This window comes from Bison bison, unplaced genomic scaffold, assembly GCF_000754665.1.
Source record: "Bison bison bison isolate TAMUID 2011002044 unplaced genomic scaffold, Bison_UMD1.0 scf7180017864105, whole genome shotgun sequence".
In the NCBI taxonomy this organism is placed as follows: domain Eukaryota; kingdom Metazoa; phylum Chordata; class Mammalia; order Artiodactyla; family Bovidae; genus Bison; species Bison bison.
The window spans coordinates 5,189,707-5,207,338 of NW_011494677.1; the positions used below are offsets into that span (position 1 = coordinate 5,189,707).

The 17,632-nt window shown below is 42.3% G+C and overlaps 2 protein-coding genes across 3 annotated transcripts in view; one reads left to right on the forward strand and one right to left on the reverse strand.

Annotated features, from left to right (window-relative positions):
• The window catches only part of TTI2 (TELO2 interacting protein 2), a 14,377-nt gene extending 6,200 nt beyond the window's left edge, over window positions 1–8,177 (forward strand). The window contains exons 4-8 of one of the 2 annotated variants that reach the window (XR_825161.1): window positions 1,785–1,972; window positions 2,046–2,189; window positions 4,268–4,430; window positions 5,283–5,466; window positions 7,377–8,177. Coding sequence is in view for 1 of the 2 variants with exons in the window: in XM_010838796.1 (XP_010837098.1) it covers window positions 1,785–1,972; window positions 2,046–2,189; window positions 4,268–4,430; window positions 5,283–5,387 (600 nt within the window). In the remaining variant the exon portion in view is untranslated. Of the gene's footprint in view, window positions 1–1,784; window positions 1,973–2,045; window positions 2,190–4,267; window positions 4,431–5,282; window positions 5,497–7,376 lie in introns of those variants that run through there. The other variant, XM_010838796.1, reaches the window with a different exon arrangement.
• On the reverse strand, window positions 3,542–14,938 carry MAK16 (MAK16 homolog (S. cerevisiae)). Its single transcript, XM_010838795.1, has 10 exons — window positions 14,848–14,938; window positions 12,518–12,567; window positions 12,316–12,425; window positions 12,146–12,210; window positions 11,798–11,949; window positions 11,020–11,074; window positions 8,195–8,269; window positions 7,345–7,458; window positions 6,276–6,341; window positions 3,542–6,106 (listed from the first exon to the last, which is right to left on the reverse strand). Exons 1-10 carry the CDS (start codon window positions 14,860–14,862, stop codon window positions 5,912–5,914), a joined length of 897 nt encoding a protein of 298 aa, XP_010837097.1. The 5' UTR covers window positions 14,863–14,938; the 3' UTR covers window positions 3,542–5,911.
• Between the last annotated feature and the right edge of the window lie 2,694 nt (window positions 14,939–17,632).

Below are 17,632 nucleotides of genomic sequence, written 5' to 3' on the forward strand. Positions count from 1 at the left end.
GCAGATGACACCACCCTTATGGCAGAAAGTGAAGAGGAACTCAAAAGCCTCTTGATGAAAGTGAAAGTGGACAGTGAAAAAGTTGGCTTAAAGCTCAACATTCAGAAAACGAAGATCATGGCATCCAGTCCCATCACTTCATGGGAAATAGATGGGGAAACAGTGGAAACAGTGTCAGACTTTATTTTTCTGGGCTCCAAATTCACTGCAGATGGTGAGTGCAGCCATGAAATTAAAAGATGCTTACTCCTTGGAAGGAAAGTTATGACCAACCTAGATAGCATATTCAAAAGCAGAGACATTACTTTGCCAACAAAGGTTCGTCTAGTCAAGGCTATGCTTTTTCCTATGGTCATGTATGGATGTGAGAGTTGGACTGTGAAGAAGGCTGAGCGCCGAAGAATTGATGCTTTTGAACTGTGGTGTTGGAGAAGACTCTTGAGAGTCCCTTGGACTGCAAGGAGATCCAACCAGTCCATTCTGAAGGAGATCAGCCCTGGGATTTCTTTGGAAGGAATGATGCTAAAGCTGAAACTCCAGTACTTTGGCCACTTCATGCGAAGAGTTCACTCGTTGGAAAATAGTGTGATGCTGGGAGGGATTGGGGGCAGGAGGAGAAGGGGACAACAGAGGATGAGGTGGCTGGATGGCATCACTGACTCAATGAACGTGAGTCTGAGTGAACTCCGGGAGTTGGTGATGGACAGGGAGGCCTGGCGTGCTGCAATTCATGGGGTCGCAAAGAGTTGGACACGACTGAGCGACTGATCTGATCTGAAGGGGATCTGGTAAGGTGATATTTGCTTATAAAGAATGAATTAGAATTTCTGGGGGATATTGTGTGGGGAAGGGTGCCAAGACCATTCTGAAGTCAAGATGTTACATAAAATTAGAGTTAGAAATAACCTTGTTTCTTATTTTAGGCCAGATATTCTCCCTCCTCCTACCTCAGCCTGCCCCTTTCTTTTTAAAATATTATTTTAGATTTTGAGAATATAGGCTATCCTAAAAGACAGGAAGGTTAGGGCTCTTGGAATGGTGGTTAAAAAGTAAGAGAAACAAAGATCACGGGAGAGCTAAAAGGGATTGCATGGACACTGAAACTTCAGAGAGGGAGGTCAAAAGTGGATACAAATAGAGCCATCTTAGATTCTGTTTGGGAGAGGTCTTATAGTAGATATTATACATATAACTATCAACTTAGGTATTTAGTGACAATAGACTGAGACTCCTAAATTCTGGATTAAAGTCTTAGCCCTGCTCCATTCTATAGATTAGCAAAGAACAGTCCTGCTGCTGCTGCTGCTGCTAAGTCGCTTCAGTCGTGTCCAACTCTGTGCGACCCCACAGACAGCAGCCCACCAGGCTCCCCTGTCTCCGGGATTCTCCAGGCAAGAACACTGGAGTGGGTTGCCATTTCCTTCTCCAACGCATGAAAGTGAAAAGTGAAAGTCAAGTCGCTCAGTTGTGTCAGACTCTTTGCAACCCCATGGACTGCAGCCCACCAGGCTCCTCCGCCCATGGGATTCTCCAGGCAAGAGTACTGGAGTGGGGTGCCATTGCCTTCTCCAAAGAACAGTCCTAGGAGATTTTAACTTGAGACTGTCTGATGGAAATAAAGAATGTTTAAAAAGTTTGAAAATATAAAGTAATACATTACACTTAATAGGATTCTATGACATGGACACTGAGGATGGTAGATGAGTGGAAGTTGCAAGAGAAATCATTGAGTGTTATGACTACCAACTGGTGAACTACAACTCCTTTCTCTTACTTCCTCTTAGGCTGTGCTCCTGTGTCTGCTGGATTTATTCCCCATCCTGGAGAAAGCCCAGCACTGGAAGGGAGATGGGGCCCGACCCACCACTCACTGTGATGAGGTCCTGCAGTTGATCCTGACGCACATGGAGCCCGAGCACCGCCTTCTCTTACGCAGGACTTACTCGAGAAACCTACCAGCTTTTGTGAAAAGGTGAGTCTGAGCAGCTGGGTCTGGCCATACTCCTCAACTTCACTCTTCATCGCATCTTCTCTGTTGTCGTCAGGTTGGGGATCTTAACTGTCCGGCACTTGAAAAGGCTGGAGCGAGTTATCATTGGTTACTTGGAGGTATATGATGGACCTGAGGAGGAGGCCAGATTGAAGATACTGGAAACCCTAAAACTTCTCCTGCAGTATACTTGGCCCAGGTATGACAGCCAGCAGTCAGGTGTGCTAAGGGGCAAAACTCCATCCATACTCCCTGCAGAACTTGCCCAGATGTATGTTCAGTACAAAGTATTAAGGACATGCTGTACAGATGGAATACCTTCCATTTCCCATACCAGTTGGACTTTAAACTGTGAAAGTGGCATTGACGATATACACTCAGGTCCCTTCAGGTGGACATGTCTACCTCTAAGGCCTGTTAGAATCTTAAGGCTGTTGAGCAGTGCTACAGTAGACATACTTGACTTGGTTCACCCTTAGGTTTCTTAGGTCTCATTGAGAACAGAGCCCTTCCAGCACATCATTGAACATGTGTGATCAGGAGAATGCTGATTTGCGATACCTTTGCTTAGCATTCCAGCTCTGGCTCAAGGGAGGTGTCTTCAACAGCAAGCTGGAACCCAAACACATTGAGTCTGCAAAAGGCTCTCTTGCAGGAAATGTTCAGTTCCTTAGTCGTGTCCGACTCTTTACGACCCCATGGACTGAAGCATCCCAGGCTTCCCTGTCGTTTACTATCTCCCATAGTTTGCTCAAACTCTTGTCTGTTGAATCAGGGATGCTGTCTAACCATCTCATTCTCTGCCACCCCATGCTCCTTTTGCCTTCAGTCTTTCCCAGTATCAGGGCTTTTTCTAGTGAGTCTGAATGAAATAACAAGACTTAATTGGGCACGAGTCCCAGTATCTTAGCAACACGTATGTGTCTGTTCTGAAGTGTATTCTCTCATCTCCTTATAATGTACTCCAGAATCACATTTGTACCCAGTTTGCATTTATTTACTTACTGTCTCTCTCCTCTGCTGATTCTAAGCTCCAGGAAGATGGAAGATCACTTTAGGATACCAAGAACTCCAAAATTTACTCAGAACCTGTTTAGACACTAAGTCGTGTCTCTTTTGCAACCCCATGGACTGTAGCCTGCCAGGCTCCTCTGTCCATGGGATTTTCCAGGCAGGAATACTGGAGTGGGTTGCCATTTCCTCCTCCAGAGGATCTTCCGAACCCAGGGAATCCTCCGAGCCAGGGATTGAACCCAAGGCTCTTGCATTGACAGGCGGATTCTTTACTACTGAGCCACCAGGGAAAGCCCAGTACCAAGTACATAGATATTTCCGAAGTGACTGGAATAGATGGATGAATGAAATTGAATCAATACCGATACTAAGTAGAAGTCAAGAAAACGCGGAGAGGTCAGAAAACAAATGTGAATATGGAGGGGCGCGGTCTGGGGAGTGACTGTTGCAAGAAGACAGGTGAAGTGCTGAGCAGCACCCATGTTACTGGAAACCACTCAGTGGTTTTCAGATCACGATGAAAGGTGTACACTTTTCTTCTCCCAGTCACATTTCTGCCCAGAAATGTGGTTGGTTTTTATTTTCACACTGCAAGTTAAAATTTTCAGCTTCCTTAGGGCTTTTTAGTATTTTTTATTGTGGTTAAAAAATACATAAAATTTACCATTTTCAAGTGTATGATTCAGTGGCATTAAGCGCATTTACGATTTTATGTAATCCTCATCATAAAAATGTTTAGAAAGGCAAAGCAGAAGTAAATAGAGACACGGCCTAACTGGTGGTAATCTAGGATCTAGCATTAAAGTGACAGAAAAGTTAAATCAACACTGAATTCTCAGAAGCCAAGCTTATTTCCTTCACTGTATCTTTAACCTCCAGGCCTAAGACCACATCCAAGCTAAAGAACTGTGGGCCGTTTCCTGTTCTCTGGCCAAAAGTATAGGCCCCTGGTAGGAGGGCCCAGTTCTCCCTTTTCAGGAGGGCTGTTTCCTAACAGTAAAACCACCAACTTCTGGAGGGCAACCAGGTGTTCTTGGGTATGCCAGCGTGTCAGAGTGTGTGGGCAGTGTGCTGTAGAGAAAATCAACAGGCTTGGAGTTCAGAAATCTGGAGTCTGGTCTCATTCTGCTTCCAGCTCTATGGTCTTAAACTTGGACTTCAGTTCCTTCCTTTATGAAATGAGGGCTTTCATATCCCAGGTGCCTTTTTCGGTTTTAATATCCTGATTCAGAGTATGAATACCATGTTTCTTCTTGATTCCAGAGTCTCCTGTAGACTTGTGGTCTTACTGAAGGCTCTCTTGAAACTGATATGTGATGTAGCAAGGGATTCAAGCCTCACACCCGAGTGTGTTAAGAGCGCCTTGTTAGAAGAGGCCACCGACTGCCTGATTCTGCTGGACCGCTGTGCTTCGGGACGGGTGAAGGTAAGGGACAGTCCACCACTCGGTTTCGGTTAGGCCTCGACATCCTCAGGCAATTTCTGTGATAGTTTTGTGCCTGACCAAGTCTGTAATTGGACGTGGAAGGTTCAAGTCTCTACCTCTGAGTCTTTTAGCCTTCAGCAGAGTTTGATCAATACCTTATTCTCCCTTTAAAGCTATTCAGAACTTTTTAGATGAAAAGGGAAGAGGATCAGTGGATGCTTCTGGAGCTAGGACAGAGAATGGGCAAAAAGATCATGATCAAGACTGCAAAATGGAAATTCTCTTCTAGTGGTCTGAATGAAGAGAGAAAGTTAAAATAATGGTCTGTCATCCACCAAGGAATAATTTAGGTAGAGTAAGTAACTCAGGTAACAGAGATGTTTCCAGTTTTTCAGAGGCAATGATGTTTTCCACATACTTTATTTATCCATTTGGGAATTCTTCCTTTGGTCTCATATTCCACAGAAGTTTACTTTTCCAAGCCATCTCATATAACAGCTGTGTGTCCATGTATACATAATTTATAAATCATTGTCTCAAAATCTTCAATTTACAGTTATAGGCAGCACGAAAAGAAATTAACATCCTAAAAATATTGAGGGATACTATATTCATCTTGGCTTTTTAACTTCAAGCAGTTTTCAAGCCCTAGATCTAATCTGCTTCATCCTGGCTGGTAGAAGGTTGCTGCTCCGTGAGCCAGGAGCACATTTCCAGTTCCCAGCATTACACCAGTTCGTGAACTGCCCTAGTGTCATCAGTCCTTTCCTTCTTTGAGTCTGATACCAAGGAAGAACCACCAAGGTGAAGTAACAATCAAAAAAAACAAGCCTGTTTGGTTTCATGTTTCAGGGTCTCCTGGCTAAAATCCCCCGCAGCTGTGAAGACAGTCAGGTGGGGAACTGCATCCGAAGAGTGCAACAGCTTTCTGAAGGAGCTCCCTGCGACACAACTTAAGACTTGTATTACTTTCCTGAAGAGGAAAGGATTTTCTTTCTCTTCCAGTTGTTTTAAATGGAATTATTTCAGGCAAAAGGTATATTTATACTAAACATTATAACTTAGACCTTCTCTTGTCTTCTTTCTTTTTAACTCCCACAGAAGTAGGGAAAGGAGAATATGAACAAATGGAATCTGGACATTTCTAAATAAAGGGGTGGGGGAGGCCTGCAAGGCGAAAGATGCCAAGGAAACAGGGGTGAGTGGGTAACATTTAAATTTAGAAATATTTATACCCACAGACTCATCCCTTATGCTTCGCGGGCTCAAGCTGTTACTTCAGCACATGTCATGTAACAATGCTATAAAAATATTCACTATTTAGGCCTTTCTCCACTCCCTCCCAGATTTTTTGCCCCACAAAACTAGCATAAATATTAAAAACACAAATATTGTGAAAGAGCAAAACCCAGAAGTGTTATGTGTTTAAGATGTAAAAAAAGGAAGGTGTTCAGTCCTATTTACAAATGTCTGAAGGGAAATCACGTGGTTTTGGCCTTGGCCATGGGCTCTGTCTCTTGCTCATACTCTATCTCTACGTAGGCTCTTTTCCTCCTCAAAGGCCCTTTCAGAGGTGTTTTGCCTTTGTGTTTGGCATCAAGGGTTTTTTCTTCTTCTTCACTGGAGGATTTATCATCCTGATCTTCATCACTGCTGGCGTCTAGTTTATCCATATCCTAACACGTGAAGGGGGAAAAAAAAGAAGACGCTAGATTCATTCCCCAAACTCCTGTCTTTGTTCTATTTAGAACTCAAATTAGATAAGTGACCTGTTCTGTGTGATCTGAACCTCCACCCCCCATTTTTGGTTGAAGCCAAAGGACAGTTTTTACCCATGAGCCTCACCTCAAAATCACTTATGTCACTCTCGTCCACTTCATCGTCTTCCACAAACTCTCTTTTTCCCACATCCTAAAATAAAACTCACCATTAGGTTCAAGATACATAATGAGAATGCAGCTTAGACATCTAGTTTTATTCTCTGATAAGTACATCAGTAACAAAAACACAATGAGAGAATGGTTACTAGGCAACCAAATCAACTTATTTCTTTAGGGATATCAATTCTCATGCCTGATTTAAATCATCAGAGATAAAACAGCCTCATTTTAACCAGTTAAAATCAGTATATAGGAACAAACAATTCTTTATACATTCAACTAAAACTATTCATTTCAAATATTAAAAACTAGATTACTAATAGGAAAAGTATACCTGTGTCCCTATGTGAGTCTCCTGCAAATCAATTTGTTAAATCTGCCCTTTCCCAAAAATACTATCACTTAAGTACTTCCTGTATAGTAACAGTAAGATTAAACCCTTGGTAAATTTCAGTAGGTTCCTTAATGTTATGTTCCCTTAGGCAATAAGGACTCTTTGTCACCTTGCAGGAAAAATTTTAGAAGGCTACTAAGTAAGATTACGGAGAAGGCAATGGTACCCCCACTCCAGTACTCCTGCCTGGAAAATCCCATGGACGGAGGAGCCTGTTAGGCTGCAGTCCATGGGGTCGCTAAGAGTCGGACATGACTGAGCGACTTCCTTTCACTTTTCACTTTCATGCATTGGAGAAGGAAATGGCAACCCACTCCAGTGTCCTTGCCTGGAGAATCCCAGGGACTGGGGAGCCTGGTGGGCTTCCGTCTATGGGGTCGCACAGAGTCGGACACGACTGAAGCGACTTAGCAGCAGCAGCAGCAGCAGCAAGTAAGATTAAATTGTCAACATGTGGTTTATTGGCTGAACCTGGAGAATAAAGAAGCCACTACTGAACCAAATTAATAAAAAATGATAGGAAATGAGTGACCAGCTAACAATTTTTTGGTTAGGGAACTGAAAATGATATTCTCTATTACATAAAAATAGATCTAATCCTACAGATTACTGCTTGACAGAGTAAAAACACAAAGCTTACTTCTTCTTCATCTTCATCATCTTTTTCCTCAGCATCCGAAGAGTCACTCTCTGCCTCCTGCTGTTCCAGGGCCTTGTCGAAGGCGTGGATGGGGAAGTTGTAGATGTCACCGTACTGAAGAAAAGAAACACGGGTCAGTTTTCGTCACGTTTGACCGTGTGCTTCAAGACCACTGTCCAACCAGCATATTATTTTTCTCAGTGATTAAGAACATTTAGTTTGATAAGTAATAGTACTATATTATGTTCAAGCCTAGAGCCAGTGGTGTCTTTAAAAAACCCATATTTGACATTTACATAATCAGCAGTTAACACCAAACTGGTAACTTCTATCAAGGATGGACGCCAGATCAGTTAAAATTTAGTAGTATATAAAACCCATGGATTGAAACAAATGTAGTTTTACCAACAAAGGGGAAATAAGGGTTAAGAAGCATATTTTATTCATGTTGTATCTTTAAGTGACATTCATTTTTCAAAAGAGAATAAAAATTCATTTTAAAGAACCTTAAAAGACTAGGATGAATAAGCAGGAGGATCAAAGCTGTGTGGCTTTTTAGAGACCTGGAATTGCTGTGTTTGGAGGAGGAGTTGGGAATAATGGCAAAAAAGGAAAGGCCTCCAAACTCGAGTGTCAAGGGTTAACTGCAGTGGTTTACATGCTTGCATTACAAGCCAGAGCTTGTACTTATTTTATAAAATGATACTTATTTTATTCCAGGAATAAAATCGAGGTAAGGCTCTTTCTAACATCTTTAAAAATAAATCCCATTTCCAACTAGTCCCATATCTCCTAGCATATTACCACCTAAAAAATAAAATCGGTACCCCAAAGTTTCTAGCTTTCTCACCGTATCCTGTTTCAGTCTCTCCAGCAACTCTTTTTCAATGGCATTGTCCAGCTGAGCAGCTATTAATGCCTTTTCCTATAAGAGAAAAAGAACAAACCCATTTACTTCATTAGTACTCATTGTTCAGCCTGTAGAAGGGAAGAAACCAAGTTTTTATGTGAAAGATGTAATCGCCTTTTCCCTCTTGCTGTAACAGGAACTTCTGCCTGTCTAACCAGATAGATATTTTTTTTCCTTGTCAAACCTTGGAAATCTTTCAACTTAAAAAATGCCTACGGTTTTATGAATAGATTTCTAAATTAAATTCTAAGAGTCTTTGATAAAGCAAACTGGTATACGAACACTTAAATATTTCAGAAAATTAGCAATCCTGAAGCAAGACTATAAAAGCTGCAAAAAAGGAACAGTGACCGTCACTCATTTACATTTTCTAAAGCCATAGACACAACATGTTAGAAAAGATAAAAAAATCTCTTCCTTCTCCTACTGTATAAATCAGGGAACTATATTAAACATCCTGTGATAAACCATAAAGAAAAAGAATATATGTGTAACTGAAGCACTGCTGTACAGCAGAAATTAATACTGTAAATCATACTTGAACAAAATAAATCTCTTCCTTTAGTGACTTCTTACAGGTGATGATACATGGTATCTCTACCTTTACAAAACTGAAACATAAAAACCAAAATGTAGCCTCAATCTACCTTTTTCCCCAAAGACTGCATTAAGATGATAGTGGAAATCTCAGAGGATGTTAGCCTTACACTCTGAAGCTGTGTTAGAATGAATAGTGCACAGGATCAGTTACAAAGGAGATGGGGGCTCACAAAGCAGTGAAGAGATTATTGTGATGTTCTACATTTTTCTCTAAAGTGGGTGCTTACACCTCAGGGGTGATCTACTGAGATGTAGGAACCAAATGCTCAAAACTTCTGTAAATATTTTTTCTTTAAAATACTACACAAAGAGTATGAAAGTGGTGATCTCATTCAGATTCTTGCAGCATACAGCTATTTGGTTAAATCTGCTTGGTTACGTGGCTCTATAGATGATAGTGAATAGTTTGCAATAAGATAGGCAGTAGTTATATATGCTGGTTATTTAATGGTTTAGCACTTGAGTCTCAAAACTTAAAAGAACCATGCATTTTTCACACACACACACACACACAAACACACCCCCGCCACCGTTCAGATTTGTCAACATTTTCTAAGATAACAAATAGCTGTCAGTGGTATGTAACATAAAGAAGTTTTTAAAGTTTTGACAAGGAAGATGAAAACTCGCTAGCCACATTTAAACAAAGGTGTCTGCATAATTGGTGGTGGAGAATGAAAAGTGAACAGCAAGTACGAAATGCAGGCACTCAACAATACCCTCCTTTCTCTGTCTTTGAGCTCTATCACCTATGACAGCCCTTAGAGGCAAATTTTACTTTGCTGAGAACCAGGCCTTCACTACATCACAGACTATTATTTAAATATATCTACAGCACAAGTGTACATGTATAACATTTGCAAATAATATACTGGGGAGCAAATGTTCAAAAATTTTATTGATGGAGTGATCAAAAAAGTTTGGAGACCAATGACTGAGGCTTGAAACGCAGAACTCTATGTGATTAATGGAAACAAAACATCAGGATTATTAAAGCTGTTTCTTGATAGGATATGACAAATGATGGGGTACACATTTGTGGATGTAGGGTAAGCAAAGCAAATATTTAAACTGACTGAAAATGTGAACTTGTCAGGAAGACCTAATTCCAGGTCTTAAAAGCATAAGAATTTTCAGCCTGAGTGAGGTCCCATGAGGTTGACAGGGAGACTGCTCTTTTCCACAAAGGCTGGAATTTCCTGACTAGATTTTCCACGGTTGGCACAATATTACCATCACTGTTGACTACTTCAGGAACAGAGCTGACTAGTTCAGAGAAACAAATAATCTCAATCCCTTACCAGCAATTTCAGAACCCCCAAAGCTCAATTTGGGCTTCTCTGGTAGCTCAGGTGGTAAAGAATCCGCCAACAACCAGGTCTCCAAGGGAGACCCTGGTTCGATTCCTGGATTGGGAAGTCCTCCTGGAGAAGGGATAGGCCACCCACTCCAGTATTCTTGGGCTTCCCCGGTGGCTCAGAGGGTAAAGAATCTGCCTGCAATGCAGGTAGACCTAGGTTCGATCCCTGGGTTGGGAAGATCCCCTGGAGGAGGAGACAGCAACCCACTCTAGTATTCTTGCCTAGAGAATCCCTATGGACAGAGGAGCCTGGTGGGCTACAGTACACGGGGCCACAAAGAGTCGGACACGACTAAGCACAGCACAGTGCTCAATTTAGAGGCCTAATATTACCTGGACTGGCATGAGGCTACTTAAAAAGTTTTTTTCAAAAACTTCCACCTACTGTAAATTCATCTAGTAAAACACTGTTATGTATCACTGTACAACTGCTAGTGTGTGTGACCAGAATACTCAAAATTAGCTGAGAGTAAAATGTAAAATATAAGATGGGTAAAACAGGATTCTAAATCTGAAATCCCTGACTCAAAAATTTCAGACAAGGAGCTATGGGTCTCTGTTGAAGGTATTCCTCCTGTTTTGTATTACAAATGTCCCTGAAGCACCCACATTTTATGCGGCCCTGAGAGTCATAATCTTCAGATACAGAATACCAGATACTGTATGCAGCTAACACTGTTGTCTGTTACCAGGGCATGAACAGTTCACAGACAGTGGTGACTGAATGGTTCTCATGAGCCCTGCTTACACATCCCTACTCTTCAGTGAACGTGTAGACGTTGTGACTATCAGAACAATAAGTTACCTCTCTTCGTTTTTCCCTCCGCTCCACCTTCTTACTCAAAGGAACAAGTTTCCTCCTATGGGAAATAAAACACATGATCAGAAAACATGTTGCTTTATTTAAAAAATGAGAAGAAAAAAGGACTGGAATTGATTTTGTAGAGCTCACCTCAATATAGCAAGATTATATACTAAAATATCCTCGATAATGCTATAAAGTCAAGCAATTTTACATATATTTGACAGACATGTTTCACATACATGGCTGTTTTTGTTTCTTGAGGCATTCTGAGATCTCTGAGGGCATTCACAATGCTGAAGATTAATGCTTCTGTGAACTGCAAGAAAAGAACTTTCTGGGAAGTGACATCTCTAGCTTTCTCTGCAGGTCACAATGCAGAGAAGTGAAGCTTCTTTAAGCTGCCACTCCTTAAAGAAGGCACAGTTAACTGTGTGGACTTCACACCACTGTTAAAAATCAGTTCTCAGTGGACCCAGAGTGAGGTTCTTAACATTCACTTTAGATTCTCTAATTTTAGGATTCCCTCAGGGTTATAAAGACAATTTGCTGAAGCTGATTTTCAGACAGGAAGGGGATAATCAAGTTGTACTATACACTTTTAAAATCCTGCAAAAATCAAAGGGCACAATATTAATTTGTGGTAAAACTGCTGCTGCTTAGCATGTTATTAAAAATTACCCAAAGCTGAACTTAAAGCATTTCTAGAGGTTTCACCATCTCTCAGCTTTCATAATATGATGCATGCAAAGACACTTAAAAATGAATGATCAGTACTTACTGTCGCTTAAGTGTAAGTTTTCGAATTCGAATTAGGTACTGGGTGATCTTGGTGAATCTCTGCTTACATTTGTGTCGAATGAAACGGGGCCAGTAAATTAGGTTTTCATCTATTTGCTCCAGTGCTTTCTCATAGTTTTTATGAAGCCGGACCTGTCGAACAGATTAATGGAAGCATGATGAACAAGGATAAATGATCAGGTCTTCACTGTTAATGACACCCATGTGGCCTCTTAGAGGCCTTAAACTCCAGGAGTTTAAGATAGATGTGGTCAAGGAAGGGAGAAAAAGCATGTGGCCTTTTTGCTGTTGATCAATGGTCATGGTAATTTAATACCCCAAGTCTTACCCGTTCCCAGAGACGCCTGGGGAAAGCTGCTCGTTCTATAACCTTCATATACAAGTAGCACTGTCCTGCAGGATACAGTAAATACTTCTATTATTATTTGCAGAGACACTAAAGAACATCCTTTTAAAAGCTGCTGAGTACTTCCCATGAAGTTAAACCTGAGGAGTTACCTTTCTCTTCTTTGATAGTGGCATACTGACTGTTTGCCAGGGGACAGGATGACCTGTTACACAGTCCAGTCAGGCTATATTCATTTCTGCAGAAACTCTGAGTCTTGGTTCTAGAATAAGAGGGAAAGAACGAAAATTATAAGATGGGTTACCAAAAGGGCAACCGAAAGAATCTCTGTTCAAGCTGAAAATCTAGACTCACCTTATTTTGAAGGAACAAAATTGCTTGTTTCCTAGTGTATCCCAGATAACCTGTAAGACAAAAGTAAAATCCATTTCAATTGCTCTCACCTAACAGACACCACATTAATCCAAGAAAACAATGCCCTAGGGCAGCGCCCTGCTTTACTGAGAAAGTCTCTGAGGAATGAGGACAAAGTGCTTTGTAAAATAGTCTGATTTATTTGTTATTTTACACAAATAACAGATTCTTACAGGAAAAGTAAATACAAATTAACAATAACCATAACCTTACTGCCCAGAGATATAATTTCATTAGTGTTTTATAAATAGTTGTATGTTATACCAGCTAATATGCCTACATGGATATTTTGAACAATATGAGTTTGTAGTATGTATATATAAACTATATTATATATATATATAATAGTAACTTTCCTTTTTTACTTAATATGTTCATTATCCATTGTGAAAGGCTGCACAGTACTAGGTTTTTAGATATACATTCCATGATTTTATCTCATTGAGGACAAGGAAAATCATCTACTATCTTCTGCTAACTCTTGTGCTCTATATTCATTAGGCATTTAATGTCCACTTAGTAGTTACGTAAGACACTAACATTTCAAAGTCCTGACACCCAGGAGGTACTCAAGCACATGCTGAATGAAGGAAGGTACAGTCCTTAAAGAGCATTCTCTATCTAGTCAGAAAGATACAAAACATCATGAAGCAGTAGTTGCTAAATACCACAACAGGGGTGTATAAGCGCCTGAGAACCTTTGAGTGAGCCACCTTCAGGAGCTGGGAAAGGGCTTTAGAGAAGTTAAAGGGAAAAACACAAAGAAGAGTTAAAGACCGAAACATTTTTGGAACCTTATGGGACCTGTTTGGTGAGGGGCGGTAGGAAACAGGTACGAGGAAATGAAACTGGAAAAGCAGGAGCTAACTCTAGCTTGTGGCTTTAAATATCATCTCAAAGTTGATGACTCCCAAACTGTCATCTCCTAGTCAGACTTCTAAGCACCAGATTCATATATACATCCAGCTGCTTACTTGACATTTCTGCCTGAAAGCCCTCAAACACATTAGCAGGTCCAAATGGAGGTTCCAATTCCACACCTCTCAAAAGAATACCTTCTCTAGTTTTCCCCACATCCATAAACAGAATCACCACTGAACAGCCTGTTCAAATCCAAAAGCCCCTTGATTTCTTCCCTTTCCTCATCACACCATAACCAAGTCTTGCCAGTTACACTGATAAAACAGATCTCAAATCCATCCACTTCTTTTCATGACCAGTACTACCTTTGTGGAACCTACTTTCATCACGCTGTAGTCTCCTTGCTTTCATTCTTTCTCTCCTTTCATAGGACAGAAATGTTCACAAACACAAGTCAGATGTCATGTCACTTTAAAAAAACCTTTAAAACACCTCCTTCAAGACTCTACATGATCTTGTCCCGCAAAGACATCCAGCTTCACTACCTTTCTTCCCTTGACTCCTGTAACACAGTCACACGAATGTCCCTTACCACATTCCTTTCTTACCTCCAGATCTTTGTACTATATTGTTCTATGGCCTGGATTGATTACTATTCCCTCAGCCCCGAGTGGCGGTTCCTTCTCATCTTTCACATCTCGGCTCAGATATCTTCTATTCAGAGAAATCTCTGATCCGAAGTGGTCTCTCATCACTCTCTATCACCCCGGTGTTTCTTTCACAGCAGTACTACACATTTCAGTTGTATTTAATTCGTTCACGTGTTTACTGTCTCCCCTGCCAGAGCTCCAGGAAAGCAGAGGTCTTTTGCCTGGCTTAATAACAACCAAATTGCCAGTAATTACTACAATGCCTGGCACACTGTAGGCGCTTGAGTGTATTTCATACAAATAATGAATGAACCTAGGATGCTTCCAAAATTATGACGCGGGCACAGAGTGGAGCAAAGGTAAAAGAAAAACCTAACACAGGTAAAGCAGGCTGAAGAGTAACGCGCACGTGGATGAAAAGCACGCTTAACTTTGGTGTCTAAGGCTCACAATACCGTCCCCCACGCCGGCACCCACCCCTCGCCCCGCCGCCTCCCAAATTCCGAGGGACCACATGCGAAAGCCTCCCTTGCGAGGCATCAAGGGCCGTTTACACCGAACCCGGGGACTGAGGTGGCGGTGAGCGGTCCCCTTAACCCCGAAGGACCCGGGTAGACATGTGAGAGCCCCACGCTCCGAAATCAGGGCTCTGGAGGCCTCGCTTCCGGAGCCCCACGAGGCTAACGGGCGGCTCTTGAGTCTCCTAAAGCAGGCGAGACACCCTGTGCAAAACCTGGGTGGCAGAGCATCAGGACTCACATCGTCCGACTGCATCTCGTCAGCAGTTCACCAGGTAGCGCCGGCTCAATTGAGGGGAGCCGCCATGCTGCTTCCGGAGAATCACTTCCGCGAAGCCCAGTCTCGCCTATCGCGAGAGTTCTGATTTCACGGCCTTGCAACAGCGGCTCCTGGCGGTCGGCCGTTCACGCTCGCCGCCAGTCCCCGGACTGTCCCCACACGCTCGTTCCGCCGGGTTCTCGTCCCCGGCTGGCCTTGGGACTGTCAGCCCCGCTGAGGGTCCGTGCGAGGCCGCTCCTGAGCCGGCCGATTCCGATGCGAGAAGACCGGGGACGCCAGGAGCGCCCCCTGTCGAGCCCGCGGTTTGTCGGTTCTCTGGAGAGTCGGCCGCCGGGAATTGGACGCGGGCACGGACTACGTGCAGGGCGGTAAGCTAGGCTGTCGCTTCCTCGCCCCGTCTGTGGACCTCAGACGCGTTCTTTTAGGACGTAAGACCCTCTCTTCCGCACTTAACACGCATTTGCTTGGTGTGGAATTGGGTCCTGACTTGAAATTCATGCATCAGAGGATATTTCAAGAGCAACAGGTTTTTTTACACGCTTTTTCTTTTGACAAGGAAAGAAGAAAATCTTCACTAGTTCATACCGTTTTCCAAAAGAAAGGCCACGAGAAGAGTAACAAAGACACACTTTCAGAATAAAGATGGTCCTTGATTTGCATACCACGTTATAAAATAATTCAGTGTCATAAATAGTATAACTTCGTTGCATGCAGATGAAAACCAGGAATTGGAGCCACCCTGTTAGAATGCATTGATACAGCACTGGGTTTTGAAGCCAAACTTAAAAGAGTATAAAAACCGACTTCAGTTTACTAGATATTTGGGTGAGAGTCACTTAACCTTTAGCAAACTTGGGAGTATGCAAGGTCTAGAGGTATTACAATAGGGAAGAACAAGTCTGACTTCATATTGGATTCCCCCCCACCCCCACGTCTGTATTCCATTGCTCTTTTTACTCCTTAATAACTAAAAGGATGTTGCCTATAGCCTGAAATATATAGGGTGGCCCATTCTCAAGGATCAAACCTTTAAAGGTGTAGCACTTTCCCATTCATAAAGAAAGAAAAAGTTGCAGAACAGAAAATAACACTTCTCTTGTTGGGCACTCATGGGAACATCATGACCTGACCCACCTTGACAGCTATAAGAACAAAGGATTCTGGCACCAAGAAGTTGGCAACAACCAACCTAACCTTCCTTTTTTATAAAAAAGGCCTGAGTCCTGTCTGGCTTTCCAAAGAAAATTGCTATTCCTTGCTTCAACAATTAATCTTTTTATTCATTGGCCTGTCTCGCAGCCAGCAGTAGGAGCTTGGACTCTGTTAAAAGTATGGTTTACATTGCTTCCTAAAGAACAGTGATTTTTCTCACTAGCCTACTGCCTTATACAAGACTGGTTTAGAGACCATAGGAAAGTCATACTATAAATACACGTACCCTTTTAGGTTAGTAAAATCAAGTATAAAACAATGTGGAAGAACTGAAAAGCTGGGTATTACATAGACTACACTTACCACCTGGGCTACAGCACCCTCTCTGAATTCAGTAGGGGAAATCGTTTGGGTTTTTTTTTTTCAAACTTTTTATTTTGTATTGCAAGAGACCCCGTTTAATTCTTGGGTCGGGAAGATCCGCTGGAGAAGGGATAGGCTACCCGCTCCAGTATTCTGGCCTGGAGAATTCCATGGAGTGTTTAGTCCATGGGGTCGCAAAGAGTCGGACAGGACTGAGCGACTTTCACTTTTGCTTTAATTCTTCCCCAAACCCCCTGCCCATCGAGGCTGGCACATAACATTGTGTAGAGTTCCATGTGCTGTGTAATAGGTCTTTGGCTATCAGAAATGGTGTCTTTTTTTCAGTTTGGTTTCGTATAATACTCTGTCCCTGCTCACCACCACCAGGTGAGTTCTGTGAATATATTTTTAGCTGAGGTATAATTAACATATATTAATTTCAGGACTATAACATAATGATTTGATGTTTATGTTGCAAAAGGATCACCACCTTAAGTCTAGTTAACATTTATCACTATACATAGTTACGAATTTTCTTCTTGTGATGAAAACTTTTTACTCCTTTAGCAACTTTCAAATTTGCAACAGTGTGATAAATTATCAATACCATACTATTTATTACATATACATACCATGCTGAATATATATGTATGCTGCTAAGTCACTTCAGTCGTGTCAGACTCTGTGCGACCCCACAGACGGCAGCCCACCAGGCTCCCCCGTCCCTGGGATTCGCCAGGCAAGAACCCTGGAGTGGGTTGCCATTTCCTTCTCCAATGCGTGAAAGTGAAAAGTGAAAGCGAAGTCGCTCAGTCGTGTCCTACTCCCAGCGACCCCATGGACTGTGGCCTACCAGAGTCCTCCGTCCATGGGATTTTCCAGGCAAGAGTACTGGAGTGGGGTGCTATTGCCTTGGGGTGCCATGTATATATACATATATATGTGTGTGTGTGTGTATATATATATATATACTGGAGCAGGCATTGGCACCCCACTCCAGTACTCTTGCTTGGAAAATCCCATGGATGGAGGACCCTGGTAGGCCGCAGTCCATGGGGTCGCTGGGAGTCGGACACGACTGAGTGACTTCGCTTTCACTTTTCACTTTCACTCATTGGAGAAGGAAATGGCAACCCACTCCAGGGTTCTTGCCTGGAGAATCCCAGGGACGGGGGAGCCTGGTGGGCTGCCGTCTATGGGGTCACACAGAGTCGGACACGACTGAAGTGAC